The sequence below is a fragment of the Lampetra fluviatilis genome, chromosome 6 (assembly GCF_964198595.1).
Source record: "Lampetra fluviatilis chromosome 6, kcLamFluv1.1, whole genome shotgun sequence".
NCBI classification, from domain to species: Eukaryota; Metazoa; Chordata; class Hyperoartia; order Petromyzontiformes; family Petromyzontidae; genus Lampetra; species Lampetra fluviatilis.
In genome coordinates this window covers 1,010,596-1,028,430 of record NC_136280.1, presented here as the reverse complement: position 1 = coordinate 1,028,430, position 17,835 = coordinate 1,010,596, and the positions used below count along the sequence as shown (strand labels likewise).

Genomic DNA, 17,835 nt, shown 5'->3' with positions numbered 1-17,835 from the left:
TCGAGAGATGGCCCTTCTTAAAAGCACATATAGCAGCGGCTGAGTGGAATTTTGTTTGGGGGGCATAGACGTAGAAGAGTGGCACGTCGCCAGGCAGTAGCCGATGATAACAATTACTATAGATGGCGCGACTCGCCTAATCAGTCACCCATTCAGTCACCCAATCAGTCACCCATTCAGTCACCCAATCAGACACCCAATCAGTCACCCAATCAGTCACCCATTCAGTCACCCTTTCAGTCACCAATTCAGTCACCCATTTAGTCACCCAATCAGTCACCCATTCAGTCACCCAATCAGTCACCCATTCAGTCACCCAATCAGTCACCCATTCAGTCACCCAAGTCACCCAATCAGTCATCCAATCAGTCAGACGTGCGAGTGACAATAATTATTACAATTTGATGACATTCATTTCATGTTTTTTTCCCTTTCCCCCAGGCATGTTTGAGCTATCATTCGTTTCGTAGCCAGCTCGCTTTTGAAAATTAAGTTTAATACGTCAGTGGGGCATTGCCTCGTCGTATTGGGGATGGTTTCGTGTCGTATTTGTGTGCGTCTGGGTCATTAGTTTACCTTTCCTGTACCGCCCCGACTGGACATCTGCACGTAAAGCGCTTCATAGCTCATCGGATTCCTAAATAAAATATTCTGATTAAGCCAGCAGTAGATTGAGTGTGGCTGGATGTTAAAAAACAAACCTCTGATCTGACACCGCGCTCCTCGCTCTCCGTGTTGACAGCCAGGCCGGTCACGTGGTGCCCGTGTCGCGCGCTGATTGGTCGACGACGGGGGGGGGGGTGCACGCATCTCGCCGTTCTTCGCTCGGCGATTTCACGACGCAGCCTCGTCGCCCGCAGCGATGTCCCTCAAGCAGTGCATGGACGAGTGGGGCGAGCTGGAGACGGAGTACAAGACGTTACAGGTGTGACGCGCGGCCTCTCGGCTCGGGGGCGAGGGGGGTACCCTTCTTGCCTAATCACCCTGCCCGCCGATGCTCGCCCTTACGGGTAGCGCCAGTAGGCCCGAGGGCCCCCCTCCTCCTCCCCGATCGCACCTCGTAACCATTGATTAATTACCATCATAATCCATGATCAATACGCTGCTGGATGAAGCCCCCACGCCGCCCCCATCACTCGCGTTCCAGTGATGTTTACATCTCACTCCATCTCCGCTTTGGGTGTCTCTGGACGTGTTGTTAACGATGGAAATTAATTGCAAATTCATTTTTTTGCATTCGTTGTTGCCGATTTTGTGTCTTGGTTCTTGCAATTATGGTCAAGCACTTCAAATTAGTCGTTGTGCACGCTTGTGAGTGGAGTGCTTTATAGAGTGCGGTGTACGTGAGGGGCTCGGTGGGGTTCGGTTCGCTTTGGAACACAACGTTGAGTGGGGGGCGCGATGTTCCAGATACGAGAACGTTCCAAACCAAGAACCCCCTCTGGCGGATTGGGAGGGCTTTGGTCGGGGGGTCAGCGTGGGGTTCATTGTGGCCACGACCTCGGCACTGGGTGTCGAATCGCCCGTCGGTCGTGACAAGGCTGGGGGGTTAGGCAATCCTCACCACGTGTCCTGAGGGTGGCGCACGGAGAGGCCGGACTGCGCTGCGCCGTCTGTCCATTTACCCCTTTCATCTGCTTGCCGCTGGTGTTTTGTATTGTCTACTTAATCGTTCTTGTTTAAATATTTTCCGCAACGACGCCAATTGAAATGTTGCGTGTTGTAGTTTTTTTGCGTCGATTTAAGAGCCATATCTAAGAGAGAGAAGGCCACTGCCACAAAACAAAAACATCTGGCAGTTTCCCAGCGTTGGTTTAAGCAACCCTGACTGCTGATGAGGCACTGGATGTCGAAACTGGTCCAGAATGGTTGGGGGAGCAGTGGCACGGTGATAAGCGCACTGCACTATGAACCCGTGACCTGAGTTTTATTCCTGGCTAAGGCTAACAGCATTGGTGTGTAATATCTGCACAGTGGTGTAGCTGTGAAGATTGTAGGCGGTGCAACTCTTCCAGGACCCATGTGCCCAGAGGGGCCCAAGCCCCGGCATATGAAGAGGGGAATAATTTGACGGGAAGTCTCATTTAATCCCTTGCACCAATGTCCATTCCTGCTACGCCACGCCACTGCCTGTGGCTCTCAATGTGAAGTTGTGGATGTCTTAAGTCGTTAGGCTATGGATCTCCATGCGGGTCCGTTGGTCTCGATGTGAGGCTATGAATGTCCATGTATGGGTGGGTCCCTTGGTGAATCGTAGGCATCATGCGAGTCTGTGGGCAGCGGTGTAGCTGTGTGCAGGTGGTGCAAGTGCAAGAGTGCCCACAGACCGAAGTGACCTAGAGTGCCGACCTACAAAGAGTGGTGAGCAATTAGACAGGGGGCCGCATTTAATTGCTTGCACCAGGGCCCTCGCCAGCTGCACCACGCCGCTGGCAGTGAGAGAGGCGTTGAAAGAGGCGAGAGACAGGCGAGAGAGAGGCGAGAGACAGGTGAGAGAGACAGGTGAGAGAGACAGGTGAGAGAGACAGGTGAGAGAGACAGGTGAGAGAGAGGCGAGAAACAGATAAGAGAGGTGAGAGACAGATGAGACGGATGAGAGAGGTGAGAGACAGAGGTGAGAGACAGAGGTGAGAGACAGAGGTGAGAGACAGAGGTGAGAGACAGAGTTGAGAGACAGAGGTGAGAGACAGAGGTGAGAGACAGAGGTGAGAGACAGAGGTGAGAGACAGAGGTGAGAGACAGAGGTGAGAGACAGAGGTGAGAGACAGAGGTGAGAGACAGAGGTGAGAGACAGAGGTGAGAGACAGAGGTGAGAGACAGAGGTGAGAGACAGAGGTGAGAGACCGGTGTTGCTTCCTAACACGAGGTGGGTTGTCTTGTTTGGTCCCACAGGAGACGCACAAGTTGTATAAGCACAAACTGGACGAGGTCACGAGGCTGCAATCGAGTTGCTGCGAATCCATCGACAAGCAGAAGCGAGGCATGAAGGACCTCCTGCAGTCCCTCAAACAGTACTGGCCTCTCACCTGCACAGCAGGATTACACGCATGCGCACTGTACAATAACAAAAGAGAACAAAGATCACCCGTGTAGCCTTAACAGACTTTTGGGGCAAGTGCTGTTAGTGAGCACCTATGAAGGCTGGCACTGTGGCACACCATGCCCGGCTGCCTTTGTCTACCCAGTGGTGATGTTTACATATCGCACCAGGTGCTCATTTGAGGCTGAGTCGACCTCGGGGAGGCCCAGGACTGATTCAGGTAACCGTTACTATTGTACAATAAACACAAGCACTAACACCCACGCATGTGTGGTCGTGTCCTGGATCATAATTTACAACTTATCTACATTCCAAGTGCTTAGTGTTTGTTTTATACTGTTAGCGGTTGTTGATCTATTTAAAGCCTTACTCACGGATTGTTTTTTGTCAAACAAAGTTTTCAGAGAAGCATGTTGACTTCACGGTGGAACATTCTGGCACAGTGACTTGAAATGCTCTATTAACTGCTTTGATGTACAATCCGGTTCATATTTTTACAAAGTATCTTAAGTGCAACCACACATATCACAAACTCTGTACAAAACGTGGAATGTTACATTTCTTAACTGTAACCATGCATTTGCATTACTTTACTACTTAATTAAAAATTCACATTGAGTTGTCTGCAGCGGACGGTGCAACAAAATCCATTGTTGTACCAGAATTGTACGCTCCCAACATCTGTGCTACCCAGCTTCCCCAACCCGCGCTGACCGGCGCGGTGAAGAGTGGAGAATCGGCGCCCATGACCAACACGGCTTGCGGAGGCCCTAATCCACCAGTGAATGGACAAAAATAACGATGAGAACAAGTTCGGGCGAAATGGAGCGGTGGGATATTGGTTAGCGCAATGTGCTATTAACCTGGCGGCCTGCGTTTGGTTCTTAGCCATGCCGAACATCAGTGGGCAGTGTTATTTGAACCGTGCCAGAGCCCTCACCATCACTATCCTGCACAATGGTCAAAATAGCCCCTAGACTGACTAATTCGTCCATATTGACTAATCCATGTTGTATTCAGACACCGCACTCCAGATCAATACGCGTCTCTGTTTGCTTTTTTCCTCGCACTGCTGGCATGAACTGACCATGGAATTCCTTTCCAGAGTATCTTTACCCAGATTCGTATAACCGTTTCTGGAATACATTAATAGTGTTGCTTGTTACACGCGGCTTGGCATTCCTGACCTTTGGACCCGTACTCCGCCACTGATAGAAACAATATTTTTTAGGAATATTGTTTCGTGGCAGTGTCAACAGGCGTATCCTTTGCGGTGAACGTGGCGCGCGTGGGAGCGGTTGGTTTTGTGAGCGCTCACCGCGGTGTGTGGGTCTGCGTCACCCGCTCCGTTTTCATCTGCAGCTGTAAACCGCCCAAGTTCCCCGAGGAGAGGGAGGTGGTGGAGAAGGTGGAAGCGGCGATCGAGGAACGGCAGGCGATTTTCTTTGACATGGAAGCCTTCCTGCCGAAAAAGAATGGGTATGAGGAACAGGAAGGATGCACCCATGACCTTTGTCGAAATAGCCTTTCACATGGCTCCTAACTAGCCGGAGGAAACTTGAGCCCATTAGTTGTATTGCCATTGGCGGAGGTTTTGTCAGGAATTAATCCAGCAGTGGATATTTGATGATGATAATGATGAAAATGATGTTGGTTTTTTATGGAAGTTACTAAATCCTGTTTCCAGGTTATTTTAATCAATTAGAATAATTTGTACGCATGTGTTTTTACGTTTCTTTTTAAAATTCAATTCAGGCCAAAAAGGCAATGACGATTAGAGAAATCTGAACGCGTTCCACGGAGTGTTGACTTAACGCCTTGGCCCAACACTGTCAAAAAGATAACACTGTGCGTGATGTGGGAGAGAGATCCTTTTCGTTTTGCTTTGCTTGTCACGAACCCATGACAAAACAACGAACAAGAATCTGGATGCACAGCTTCCGTAACCCTGTGAATGACATCACATCGTTGGAGTAATTTCTTGAGTAAAATTCCTTGTTGGTTTTGGCGTTACGAGACAGACACGGAATATTTTGAGCAGTTGTACTTGCAGCGTAAGCTTTAAGCTCCACAATATATTTTAAGGAAATTGCACGTTAATGGTTCTGTGAGAGCCTTCACATTCGGTAATTGACACCCCTGATTAGCACGGCTGGCTACGTGTGCTGTGAAATACGTTCTACATACATACATTCGTGTCCAATACTTGTCAACTTGTATTTATAATCAATGATTTCACATCTCCACCGTGGAGATTGAGCAATTAGATAAGTTTCTGTGTAGGAGTGAGATGGAAGTCAGCAGAACTGGTGATGGGGTGGTGAGGCCTTCATCCTGCAGTGGGTAGACAATGGCTGACGAAGGTGATGATGATGATGATGATGATCCCGTAGACTATTAACTTTTAATCTTTTGTCCACGCCTGGTGTAGATTTATAATGTATTGAACCATGCCTGTTATCAGATGCTCTGCTGTAGCATTCTCACATCGTATGTTGGTTGGACATTACATGTAAGTATCAGTGACGTGCGGTCAGGGGAGGCAGTGGAGGCAGAGCCTCACCTGTCATACTCCAATTAAAATAGCTGTTACGAAAAATCTTTAGATTTTTCCACTGAAATAAATGTAATTTCTGTATGATTCCAGTCATTTTTATAGTCAAAATATGTCACCAATGTAATCATTACTATCTCTCTGTCACCAATGTAATCATTACATTGGTGACAGAGAGATAGTAACAGGCACGCACTTATTGCCCGCGCTCCATCCAGTTTCTGAGGGGTTGCGCAATCAGAAGGGAGGCTGAGCTAAATGCTGCCTCACCTCTCGTCTATCCCTGTATTTGCAGCGGAGCTCCGCACATTTGGCGATTTTGACTATAAAAAGTGGGAGAAAAAAAAATCATTATTTTTATTTTATTTTCATTGGAGTATGACAGGTGAGACTCTGCCCCTCCCCTGCCTCCCCTGACCACACGTCCCTGCTGAGTATATACCAACAAGATAAGAGCTGCTATTTTTGGCTTGCATCCGCTCGAAAGCAGTCCTCTAAAGATCAAGACGTCATCCTCGCCAAAGCCGTTGATGCCCTGGTTGTGGTTGGTGGCTGGAAGATGACACCACCGGGAGAGTAGCCACGCAATACCCACGTGTGTGTGTGTGGATGCCACTCTCACACTTGAGAATCATTTGGGATTACTTATAGCGATCGCCATTTTGGTATGATACACAGCCATCATCATTTGGGATTTTACATCTCCATAATAATTTAGTATTTTACATAAGCATTACCACCTGGGATTATGCAGAGTAATCATCGCCCACTACTGCCAGACTAATGCCCTCTTGCAGGCCAGGTGCTGAGTCACCTTATACCCACAGGGACACTTGCCACTGGGGGTGCCCCCTTTCACATGTTTGAGACGGGATGTGATGTAAAGCGCTCTGAGACGACCCAGCGCATGGTGGCGCTATTTCACAAACATTGCTGTTATTTTTATTCGATTTAAGTCATCAACAGGTTATCCAGGGTCTCACGACCCTGCTGTGGGTGCCATTGGTCTTCTTGAGGCTCACATGCCTTGGGGTTTACTTAGTTACAACTACACCAAGGGTCCCCCCAAACCTAGAGCCCCTTTAGGCATAACTTTCAGAGAGACCCACTCGTGATATTTCCCCATCTCCCGCAATGATGCTTGGGTGGAAGGGGTTGGCATTTGTGAAAGCTGTCTTTTACGCCATTGTCAACCCTACTGACGGTGACAATTTGTATTCTGTTCCACAGGTTGTACTTGAACTTGGTGCTGGGAAACGTGAACGTGACGTTACTGAGTAAACAGGCCAAGTACCCGCCTCCTCTTTTGCCACACCCTCCTTTACATTCGCCGGAAACCCGCACGCAAAATCGTCATTCACGGGGGGGGGGGTGGGGGGGGGTGCTCGTGGGCTTTGTGAACAACGACACGCCTTCCTGCACCACTTGCACGTCCTGGCATGCCGCCGTTGTAATGCACCGTCGCCACCAGTGGGGAAAAACATGCCGAGCGTGTCAGCCGCATGCCACTGCATTCACAGGAAAGCTTTAATCACCCTTTCTCGTTCCAATGACGTACAAACTGTTCGTCGTCAGTTTTTATTCCGATTCCGTTCCGATAACGTACGCGTACATCGTCAAATCAAAAACAAGAGGAAAAAACGAATGTAACGTAACTTTATCGGGTACCAAAGCTCCCACAAGGCCATGCGGTAGGGCGTGTGGCACAGGCGTCAGCGGCCATCGAATGCCGCGGTCGTGTCGCTACGGTTCTCTGCCGTGAGTACAATGTCTTTAAAAACAGCGGCGCTATACCTCTCTTGAATAAAATTACCACCGAGCCTCTTGCACGCTCCGAAATTCGGGGGTGAACGAAACACCCCCCCCTTCAGCTTGCGGATGTCTCGGAAGGGGAAAGGGTGAGTACTGGGGTGAAAGCCAAGAGGACTCGTGGCAGCAGACAAGGGAGTGCTTGACCCTGTGCAGGTGCCCCTCGGAAAATTTTTGGAGGCAAGTTATTGTTCCTCCCCATCTTTAAAGTACAACCTATTGGTGTTTTCTATTTTATTCATCCGCTGCTAGCCTATTCACTCCGGAAGTGTATCACGAGTGAATTTGCATATGGCAAGGAATAGTAAATCCTGATAAGGCGGGGACGTACTTTGGTGGTCTGGTCATGATGCATGGAGGTCAGAGACATTGCACAGCAGCAGCCACTTGAAAACTCTACCTCTGCTCTCACGCCATCGCTCGGCAATCCCCGTGTTGTGCACAGGCGCCACCTGGTGGCGGGGCGCGACCCACACGTGTCACCCTGCCGTGTTAACCTGCCCCCCAGTCGCATGTCGGCCAAATGGACAATATTTGTGCCCATTTGGGCAAAAAAGCGAATAGATTCCTGCATCAACACGAGCTGGGAAGGTCGCCAAGCCGATGTGTTTGGCCAAAATGTGAATCGGTTTTTATAATTTCAACTTCCCCCCCCATCACCACCACCCCCATCACAGGAAATTCCACAGTAGCCCGAGATGGGAAAAATGAGTCTGCGTGTTCACAATGAAACTAATTATTTGGTGATGCTAATGCTACGTTGGCAGTAATGCACAAGCGCAATTAACAAAACGCTCACTGCGTTCGCCAATCACACTGTGGCCTTCAAATAAGAATATAGGAATGGCCAACGTTTCGGGCAATGGCCCTTCTGCATAGCGCCTAAATATAGGCCAGAGAGATATAGTGGATGATAAGAGTTGGAGACTGCATTTAACAGTTTACACCATGGGGCCTGATGAGAACTACATAATTAAAAAATAATTCTGATTAACAGATTTACAACTGTCATATGAATAGTTTTCTGATACTAGATTTGAAGCTTTCGTGACTGCAAGGATTCATATTCTTAGGTTTTTTTCGGTAAAGTCACGTAGGTAAAAAACATTAATAAGTAAAATAAAATGAAATAAAAAAATCACGACGTTTCGGAGGCAACACAAGCTTCCGTCTTCAGGTGGTACCGTCACAGCCACGAAAGCTGTATCAAGTAAATGAGAGATTGCAGGAGCTACCACTCCGTTTATATAATGGTTGGAGAAGGTGGTGGGGCAAGGGCCGCATACTTTTTATTAATATGGTAAGGTGAGGCTTAAGACTAAGAATAGACTGCATAACAAACTGAGCCTTTGTTTGGAGAGGCACGGCTTGTGACTCAACCTGTGACGGGGAGACACCACTAAACATGGTAAAACTGTAATAGTTGTCTGTTAAATATGATTGGCAAATAAGTGTAGTTAAATCTTTTTTGCATGGTTAATCACATCTTTCCAATGATTACTCAGTTTGTAACCGTCATCACGGTTGAGTCACAACCGTCATCACATTTTCAGGGCACCCTCACTTCTTTGCCCAGCAAGGTTAATGACGTCTCGGCTTACCACTTGTGACGCCCGTACCTTGGGGAGCGGTGGCTCAGTGGTTAGGGCGGTGAACTATGACCTGAGATATCTAAGTTTAATTTTGGCTTCGGATGACATCAGTGACGATTGATATCCGTTATGGTCCTGGCTCCTCATTTCACCGACCGGCGTGGTAAAGTACGGTCAAGCAACCCCCGTGACCGACATAATATTAATCCAGCATTGGATTGACCGAGTGCTGTGGAGTATTTTAATCGTTATGGAGTGCACAGCTGATGTGTTGCGTGACTTAATATTTAAATTGAACACTGTCATAAAGTTCAGCAGGAATGTGCCCGATCTCACAGTGAGCAGTACAACGCTGTGCAGAACATCCGTTATTGTCCAACCCGCACTGACCAACGTAGTGAAGTATGGTCGTACGACTCCCACGGCCAGTGGTGGATTGACACAGGGGCTGGACGTGTGTGCATGCACTGCCACATTGACCCTCACTGATGTGGAGCGGTGACGCAAGGCAGAGTAACCCCCACCCCGTGTTGGCCATGCCCTGCAGATTTGCTTACAAGGACGAGTACGAGAAGTTCAAGCTGTATCTCACGACACTCCTCATCCTCGCGTCCTTCACCTGTCGATTCCTGGTCAACTACAGGTGTGTGCTACCCTTCCCCTCTGCTGCCGCCAGCCACCCGAGCTGTCGATTCCCTGCCCCTGTTCACCACGTCCAGGCTCGAGACCTTCCTTGTCTCTCTCTGCCTGTAGCTGACCACCTCTCTCTCCCTATGATAAATTTATTCCCGCTGTTTTCGTACCGCATTTTGAGGTGTGGTTGTATGTAGATGCTATATCCACATTTGATCGTTATTAAACGTAATACTGTTTTTTATTTGAATTGTACGTGTCAGATTGATTTACATTGTATGCACATTGTAAACATGTTATGTGCTAATGTTATAATTGGGCTTAAATTAGGAACATTACAAACGAGTTGGTCAAAATGAGACAATTATTGAATAATTTCCCATGGTGACAATTCACCGGCTTGCTGTGGGAGGGGAGTGAAGTGGAGCGCATCTTCCGTGCGGTGTCAGGGAGCTCGCACAGTCCACTGGCAGCAGCTCTTTGCCTGAGGCCTTCATGACAAGACCCTACGTGGTTCATTTCTTTATGAACTCATAATATGCGTGTGTGTGCACGCATGCCTGTGAGCGTGCGTGCGTTTGAGTATACAGTAAAACCTTGGATTGCGAACATGATGTCTTTCCTGAAACGTGCTTGTAATCCAAAGCACTCGTATATCAGTTGTGATCACGTGACGCTCGGCAGACAAAGCGTATACGCACTACTCGTATTGCAAGACCTCGCTCGTTTATCAAATTAATATTTACTTTACAAATTTTGCTCGTCTTGCAAAACACTCGCAGACCAAGTTACTCGCAATCCAAGGTTTTACTGTATATCTATTTGGGGAGCTGTAGTGTCGTGGTTAGCACGCCGACTACCAACCGGATGACCCGAGTTAAATGCCCTCTCATGACCAAGAACAGTGGTGAAAATTTTAACCTGTCCTGGGACTCCCCAAGGTCGACTCTGCCTTAAATGAATACCGAGTGCGGTGTGTAAACATCAGCACTGGGGAGAGCAAGGTGGCTGAGCGCGGTGCTGAGAAATCGGCTCCCTCGTGTGCTGTGCCGGCCTTCATGGGTGCTGGTTGATTGCCTGTGAGGGACTGTTACGAAATGTGCTTTCTTCCCCAACAGTCTGTCATTGGCTATCTGGGGTACCTTTGTTTTGTCTATGAGTATATGTGTGTGTACGAGTATATGTGTGTGTACGAGTATATGTGTGAACACGCGTGAGTGAATCTGTAAAATGTCTTTGGTACGGCAGAGTAAAAACAGAAATGTTACTGGCGTAAGCCAGCACATCATAAAAGCGTGCGGAACACAATTCCCACCGTGCAAAAGACGTAAACGATAACGTCCAAGCGCATCCTTTACCATCGCTTGTTTAACACAGCCACAAGCGGCGTTGCGCGGACTCTTTCGCGAGAGAGCGACTAAAACGTTGGAACAATGCTTCGTTCCCCCGCTCCCGGCGCCGCCGCTGCCGTGTGATTTCAGGGTGACGGACGAGATTCTGAACTTCCTGCTCGTGTGGTACTACTGCACGCTCACCATCCGCGAGAGCGTTCTCATCAGCAATGGCTCTCGGTGAGTGTCACACGCTCGCCGCTCGCCAGGCCCACGCAGGCCTGTGGTTTATTTTCACTGAAGAGTTCTACCCCCCCACCCCCCCTCGCTAAAAGTCGACGCCTGATTCATTCGCGCCGGTACGACCCCCCACCCCCGTTATCTCCTTTGTGAAATTATGGGTAGACGATGCTTGTTTGCGATTCGTTTGATTTGTAGGTTGCTGGCAGGCGCTGCCTTGTCACCAAAGGGCAGCGCAGCAACATTAATTGTTCTATGGTAGTAACATCTCCAACGTATATGCTCCCCGCCTTCACCAAGCCGCACTGAGCAGCGTGGTGAAGTATGGTCACGACCCGCACGGCGTGGGGAGGACCTCATCCAGCAGTGGATTGCCAAAAGTGCCTGCATGTGAACATGACGATCAACTCTTAATTGCGCACACACACGGGGTTATGCTGACGTGAGCGCTCCCCTGACAAATAATAATAATAAAAAAACTGACAGTGTCTTGCACTTCATAAAATTGTGCATGTGACATTTCCAAAAACTTCCAGGAATGAATTGCTGATATATATAATATATAATTCTTAATATGTGACATTTTTTATTTTTGTTTTTGTACACCAAACAACACGTACCGCTGTGCAGTGACGATAAGACACGAATGGTGGCATTTATGGATGATCGATGTACAAAATGGCGATGGCAGCCTGTCACAACTTTCCATGCGGTCTATCCCCGGCAGGATTAAAGGCTGGTGGGTGGCGCACCACTACGTGTCCGCTTTCCTCTCGGGAACGATGCTCACCTGGTACGATCACGCGCCGACACCGACGCAACGTTGAACGGCGTCGTTATTGTGATTATATCGTTTCGCCTGCTTTTAGCGACGAAAGTCACGCTGGTTCTCAAGACTTTTTTTTCAGGAACCCTGAAAAACATTCGTAGAAAGGTTGCAATTTCCCGATTCAAGTTCTGGTTGCGAGATCAAGAAAGAGCAGCAAGCGGTGTAACATCAATCAATGCGTGTCAGAAAATGGCCAGAGAAAGTTGACATCAAAGAATAAGTTCTGAGCTCCCTTAAGCTGCATCTTATCCATACCCTCCCAGGTGCCCTGTTACCGACACATGTAACACTTGGCAGATCAAAGGAAATGCACCCAGCTATCCAGGTGACAACTGGAGAGAACCGGGATATTCTCGTTTGCACGAGTGACCTCTGGGGCGTTAGTCTGCCAGCAGGGGGGGCGATGACTGTCGTGTAAAATCCCAATCGAGTATTTTGCGGGGGATTAATTTTTTTAACTTGCAAGTTTGGATAATGGTGCCGGCATGTAATAATGGTCTGATGTTGTGGATGACGTTGGGGGGATCTTTAACATCCACTGTTATCATCGTGGTTATTACAACCACTGTAATGTATGTATGTTGAACTTCTTTCACAAAGTACGTAGCCAACCGTGCTAATCGGAGGTGCGGGGGAAGGACAGCAAACTAGACACACGCAAAAAATTAACCAGGGCGGCCACTAGAATCGAACCACGAACCTCTGCAATGAACTGCGCTACCACTCGGCCGTGCCACCATTGTTGGTGACATGGCCTGAGACCGTCCACTCCCTAAGCTTGAGGAACCCGGGTTGGTCACAGGTCGCCGAAAACTTTGAACTCCCATCGTTTTGGGAGAGCTGGCACGAAAGTTAAGAGCTGTCATGTGTTTCGGTCCGTGTGCATTTACACGGTTTGAATTCAGAGGAGGCAGCCAAATGCATGCCTATACATAGATTTTTTTGGTATTTATTTTACAGCTTTCCTGGTCAAGCGTCATTGTAAAAGACTTCAGACGGCATCAGTCACTGTAAAAGTTGAACTTTTAGAACCCAATACATCGAGTTGGCTGACTGTCTTCCAGTCGCTAATGTAGTTCATATTTAATCCTCGACGCATCGTGTGTATCTAACACGTAGGCTTTCATGACCAATATGAGTTATAATTGAATTTTTAGTAAGATCGTGGAGTGTGTTGTAAACCCTCTTCCACCCAACCCAGCCACTTATTAAAGTTGTCACGTGAACAAACGTGCCAATTTGTTACCATGATTAACTTGTTTTTCAAGTATTTTTGTTCACTGCCTTCTGATGTTTTTCTTGCTGTTCTCAGGCCAAATGGGCTGATGTACCAGATGTTCAGAAACCAGTTTCTCGCCTTCACGATGTACCAGAGTGAGCTTCCTTCTTCTCCTCCAACTCGCCCACACACTCCCGAGCCAATCCCCACCAGCCATCACGCAATCACAGCGCGCGGCACATATGTACGACCAGAGCCGTCCCTCGGAGTATGGTAAATCGGGGCGACCTCCCCGGGCCCCGTGCTTTGGGGGGGCCCCGCACTTCGACGTCACGGTGTCAAATGTAATACTCCCGGTTTAGTTTGAATGCCTCGGAGGACCCACACTTTGGGATTTCCCCCGGATCCCGCACCCCCCGCTGTGGACAGCCCTGCATACAACAAAGCTTTAATTCCAGCTGGGTCTGTCCAGATTTACGAACCAGCAACTATCTCCATATCCAGCACACCACGGCCATTATAGCTCTCGCTACGGGTGTGGATAATAGTCTGCCGCACCTCCGATTAGCACGGTTGGCTACTTACTGTGCGAAAGAAGTTCAATATACATACGTGCCAACCACTCCGATCCCCTAATGACCCGGAAATTACTCTGTGAGACATTAAGCCCTGTGCGCGGGTGGTACGCATTTTCCACGGGTATGTGCGATTGCTGTTCTTTGTCCCAACAGACTTCCTCCAGTTCCTGCAGTATTACTACCAGAGCGGGTGTCTGTACCGGCTGCGTGCACTGGGGCACAGGCACAACATGGATCTGACCGTTGGTGAGCGTCGCTCCTTCAATGCCTCGCCGGCGCTTTGTCCTCCTGCCACCTTTGGAATGGCCTTGACCGCAGGGCCACGGCACATTCTGTCTCGTGACCTGTGGACGCTTGTGTGTGTATGTTTGAGCGTCTGTCAGTCGTGTGCGTGTCTGCCAGTGGGGAGCGGTAGCGTAGCGGTTAGTGCGCTGCGCTTCGAACCCGGCGAGTTCGATTCCCGCTCACGACCAACACCAGTAACGATCATCTGAACTAGTCATGGGCCTCCCCTAAGTCCACTCAGCCTAAAATGAGTAGCCAGTGTGCTGTGTAAACATCGCCACTGGGGAGACAAAGGCAACCGAGTGTGGTGCTGGTCACCCACCCCCTCGTGTGCCGTGCCGAGATTCAAAGGTGCTCACTAACAGCACTTGACCCACCAGTCTGTTACAGGCTATACGGGGGATCTTTGGCATTTGCCTGCGTGCGCATGTCTGTCTTTGTTTGTGTGAGCATGCATCTGTCTGCGTCCATCTCCATTTGCATGTGTGTGTATGTGTGCGCGTGTGTGTGCGTGTGTGTGCGCGCATGTGTGTGTGCGTGTGTGTGTGCGTGTGTCTTTCTCTTGCCCTCGTGTGACCCAGAGGGGTTCCAGTCGTGGATGTGGCGTGGACTCACGTTCCTGCTTCCGTTCCTCTTCTTTGGCCACGTGAGTTCACACCGAGCAAAGCTTTGTCGTTTTGGCCGACAGGCCATCTTTGGGAAGATCTCGATGTAATGAATGTAATTGCATCGTAATAATTACCATTACATTTTATGATTTTAATGAATGTTTTACTTGGACCATGACGCCGGCACACAATGGCCTATTCATGCGAATGACATCACGGGATCTCCAACGTCCCAATGTGAAGCAGACACCGCGTATATATTTTTTACGGTGAATACACCCGGCATGTGCCCTGCCAGATTCACCACAACAGGCGTGCGACCACCACGCCCGGCTCTGCCAGGATCCTCTCCCCAAGGGTGTGGCAGGCACGGCCGGCACATTTGGCACCGTAGCCTCCGTGATCCCGAAGCACACGGGAGGAGGAGCCACGCCACCGCGCCGTGGGTTTTAACCCCGAGTCTCGCATACGCATCGGCGTGCGTTGTGCCCCCTTTCTGTCTCGCTCCTCTGCACGTGCCCCAGGTGCTCTCTTTACGATTTCGGTCGCCCACTTAATCCAGCGAGCCTGGCGGCCGAGCCCGTAACGCCGCCTGCCGCCGGGTCGGTTTGCGTGGCCTCCCCCAAACGTTTCATCGGCAGGGGAGGGAGTGGCGGGACCACCGACTGGTCCCGCTGTTAGCCCTGGTCGGTTTATCGAACTCGGTCGTCGGATTCACAGCGCGGCGGGCTAACCGCTGCTGCGCCGCCGCTCTGCCCTTGGCGGTTACGCGGAGCGTTACGGACGCTTAGCCACGCCACGTAGATTAACTATCGAGAAGATTGGGTGAAAACCACAGCGGCGGTCTCTTGCGTGCTCATATGAATAGTCGTAAGCGCTCATGTATGAGACTTACGTCCAAAATTAGAACTAAACCGTCCTTGCGTAAATACAGCCCACAGGGTCGGCCTTGCGCAAGAGAATGAGTGGGAGGCGACCGGGCAGCCCGTAGGCTCGCACCGCATTGGGGCACTGAGTCGGCGCTGCTGAGGTCCTGGGATCACATCCGGGCCACCGTCCGCTAATAGATCGGGTGGTTGTCGTGTGCGGCGAGTTGACGGACTCGGCCCGGTCCCCAATGAGTGCACAAGGAAAGCCACCAGACTGGCTTTTCTTGAGAATGACGAGTGTTATCTTTTGACGTGCTACCAACACTCTTTGAAAGGCTTTTAAAAGGTGTGTCCCAAGTGCGGATAAAGATTCCTGTTGATGCGACTTCAGAAGTAGTTGCGTGATGTCACCTTCTGAGCCTGTTCTCCAACACGTGGTGGTTCGCTGTGAGAGAGTTCAAAATTGAAGTCTCCTTGGCCTCATGACGTGACACCCGCAGCACAAACGGAATTTGGTTTTCACGACATAGGCTTCCGCGGTTGTGCCGTATATCTCGCCGGTGTGTGTTTTCAGGTTGTTACCAAACAACGCACGCGGTACAACCTGAAAACCCCATCGGTGTGGAATGTAATCAAGAGATAGAAATCTCAATGTGTCTGTCATTTGCATAAGTAAAGGCGGGTGGGCAATTGCTGGATTAAGTAGGCTTCTCTCTGCAAATTTGCGTCGCCATACATCTGGCGGAGACCATCTTCCTGTGTGCCAGGCGGGGACACTCGCCGCTGCTGCTAACACGCCTTCTCGCCCCCTGCAGCCCGCGAGGAATTTGGACGGGGGGGCGGGGGGCTAACCTGAACCAAGCCAACATGAACTTCGAACTTGCGCATGCTCCGCATACTTTCCGCGTGCATTGTGAGCGACGATAATTAAATATTTGCGTGGAATCCCGAACCGCTGACAAAGGGACTGTTCGCTGCGACCCGATGTTTGTCTTCTTGGTTGTGAACTGTGAACCCCTGCTGGTACCCCCTAATCGCGAGCACGCCGCTCGTGTGTTTCAAGTTGTGGCAGCTGTACAACTCCATCACGCTGTTCAAGCTGGCTCAGCACAAGGAGTGCAAGGAGTGGCAGGTGAGCCGCACGCTGAAATCTTCGGCGTCCTCACGCCCACGACAAAAATGTGCATTTGTTTTGTAATCTCTCGCCGCTTTCGCAGGCTTAGGAGGTGACAATGTCTGTTTTGCTCGCCGCGTCCAAATGCCCCAAGCGGCGGCACGACTCGGTGTTGTCGCGTAATAATGCGACGATTCTCAAACCTTGCCTTGGGTTGTCACCGTAAACCTGAAATCTGAGTTTGCACAGCTAAGCCGCGACGTTTACGTTGGTGCGAACAACAACGGACGTTTCCTTGAAGGCTTTTGGCCATCCGGTGTGCGCGGCGTGGGCTGGCACTCGAGCCGCCGCCGCGTGGCACCGTCGTCGCAAGCGGCGGCGCCGTCGCTTAACCTGGAGCCGCCGCCCCCTCGTGCGCAGGTGTTCGTGCTGGCGCTCACTTTCCTTGTGCTCTTCGGTGGGAACCTCCTCACCACGCTGCGGGTGATCCAGCAGAAGGTGCAGAGTGTACACGAGGGCACGGGCGACAAGGACAAGAGCGCCTGAGAAACCGCGACCCCCGACAAACCCAGAGCCGTCCGTGTTACGAAGAAACGTTCATCCATTTTTATATCGACCTGCGTCCGCCCCGACAACAGCGAGAGTGCTGACTCTACGTTTTAAAGATCACCTAATTTTACTTTTCAGCGTCGACGACGGCGCGCCTCGGCGTCGATTTGCGCGCACACGCACAAAAGGGCGCGTTCCGAGGGCACCCGCGTCTCTGCCGCGCCGGTCGCGCCGCCGCTGGGATGACGGATGGCGCCCGGAGGTGCCGGGGGGGGTTCGTCGAGAGAGAGCGAGAGCCGAATGCGATTCGCCCGAGGTGATTTTTCTGCCGATTAGCGTGCATGCGCCGTACAGCTTGCCGCAGCATCCGCCAGCCTTGGGCTACTCCGCGGGGCGTTGGGCCGCACCTCCGCCCTGCATCGCTTGCAGCGTCCGCTTCAAAGTCTTGACGAGTTCCGTGACCATGGAGGCAGAGTCACTGGTGGTGTTCCCGTGTGGGGGCCAAGCAGGGATTACATAAACGAAATGTCGCCTCCGTGGATTTGAAATCTCCCAGAGGCCAGCTCTCACACCCTTGCCATCTTG

At 50.3% G+C, this 17,835-nt stretch overlaps 1 protein-coding gene across 1 annotated transcript; it reads left to right on the top strand.

Moving 5' to 3' along the window:
• Nucleotides 1–775: 775 nt before the first annotated feature.
• Nucleotides 776–17,621, top strand: LOC144933000 (transmembrane protein 120B-like). Its single transcript, XM_078857423.1, has 12 exons — nt 776–925; nt 2,893–3,011; nt 4,403–4,519; nt 6,825–6,884; nt 9,543–9,638; nt 11,110–11,199; nt 11,927–11,992; nt 13,341–13,402; nt 13,979–14,071; nt 14,692–14,756; nt 16,651–16,719; nt 17,122–17,621. Exons 1-12 carry the CDS (start codon nt 863–865, stop codon nt 17,245–17,247), a joined length of 1,026 nt encoding a protein of 341 aa, XP_078713549.1. The 5' UTR covers nt 776–862; the 3' UTR covers nt 17,248–17,621.
• The last annotated feature ends 214 nt before the right edge of the window (nt 17,622–17,835 follow it).

Coding starts and splice junctions, on each gene's coding strand:
- LOC144933000 (XM_078857423.1), top strand. CDS start 863: ATGTCCCTCAAGCAGTGCATGGACGAGTGGGGCGAGCTGGAGACGGAG. Junction 11,200..11,926: donor CTCATCAGCAATGGCTCTCG/GTGAGTGTCACA, acceptor TATCCCCGGCAG/GATTAAAGGCTGGTGGGTGG. Junction 16,720..17,121: donor AGGAGTGCAAGGAGTGGCAG/GTGAGCCGCACG, acceptor CCTCGTGCGCAG/GTGTTCGTGCTGGCGCTCAC.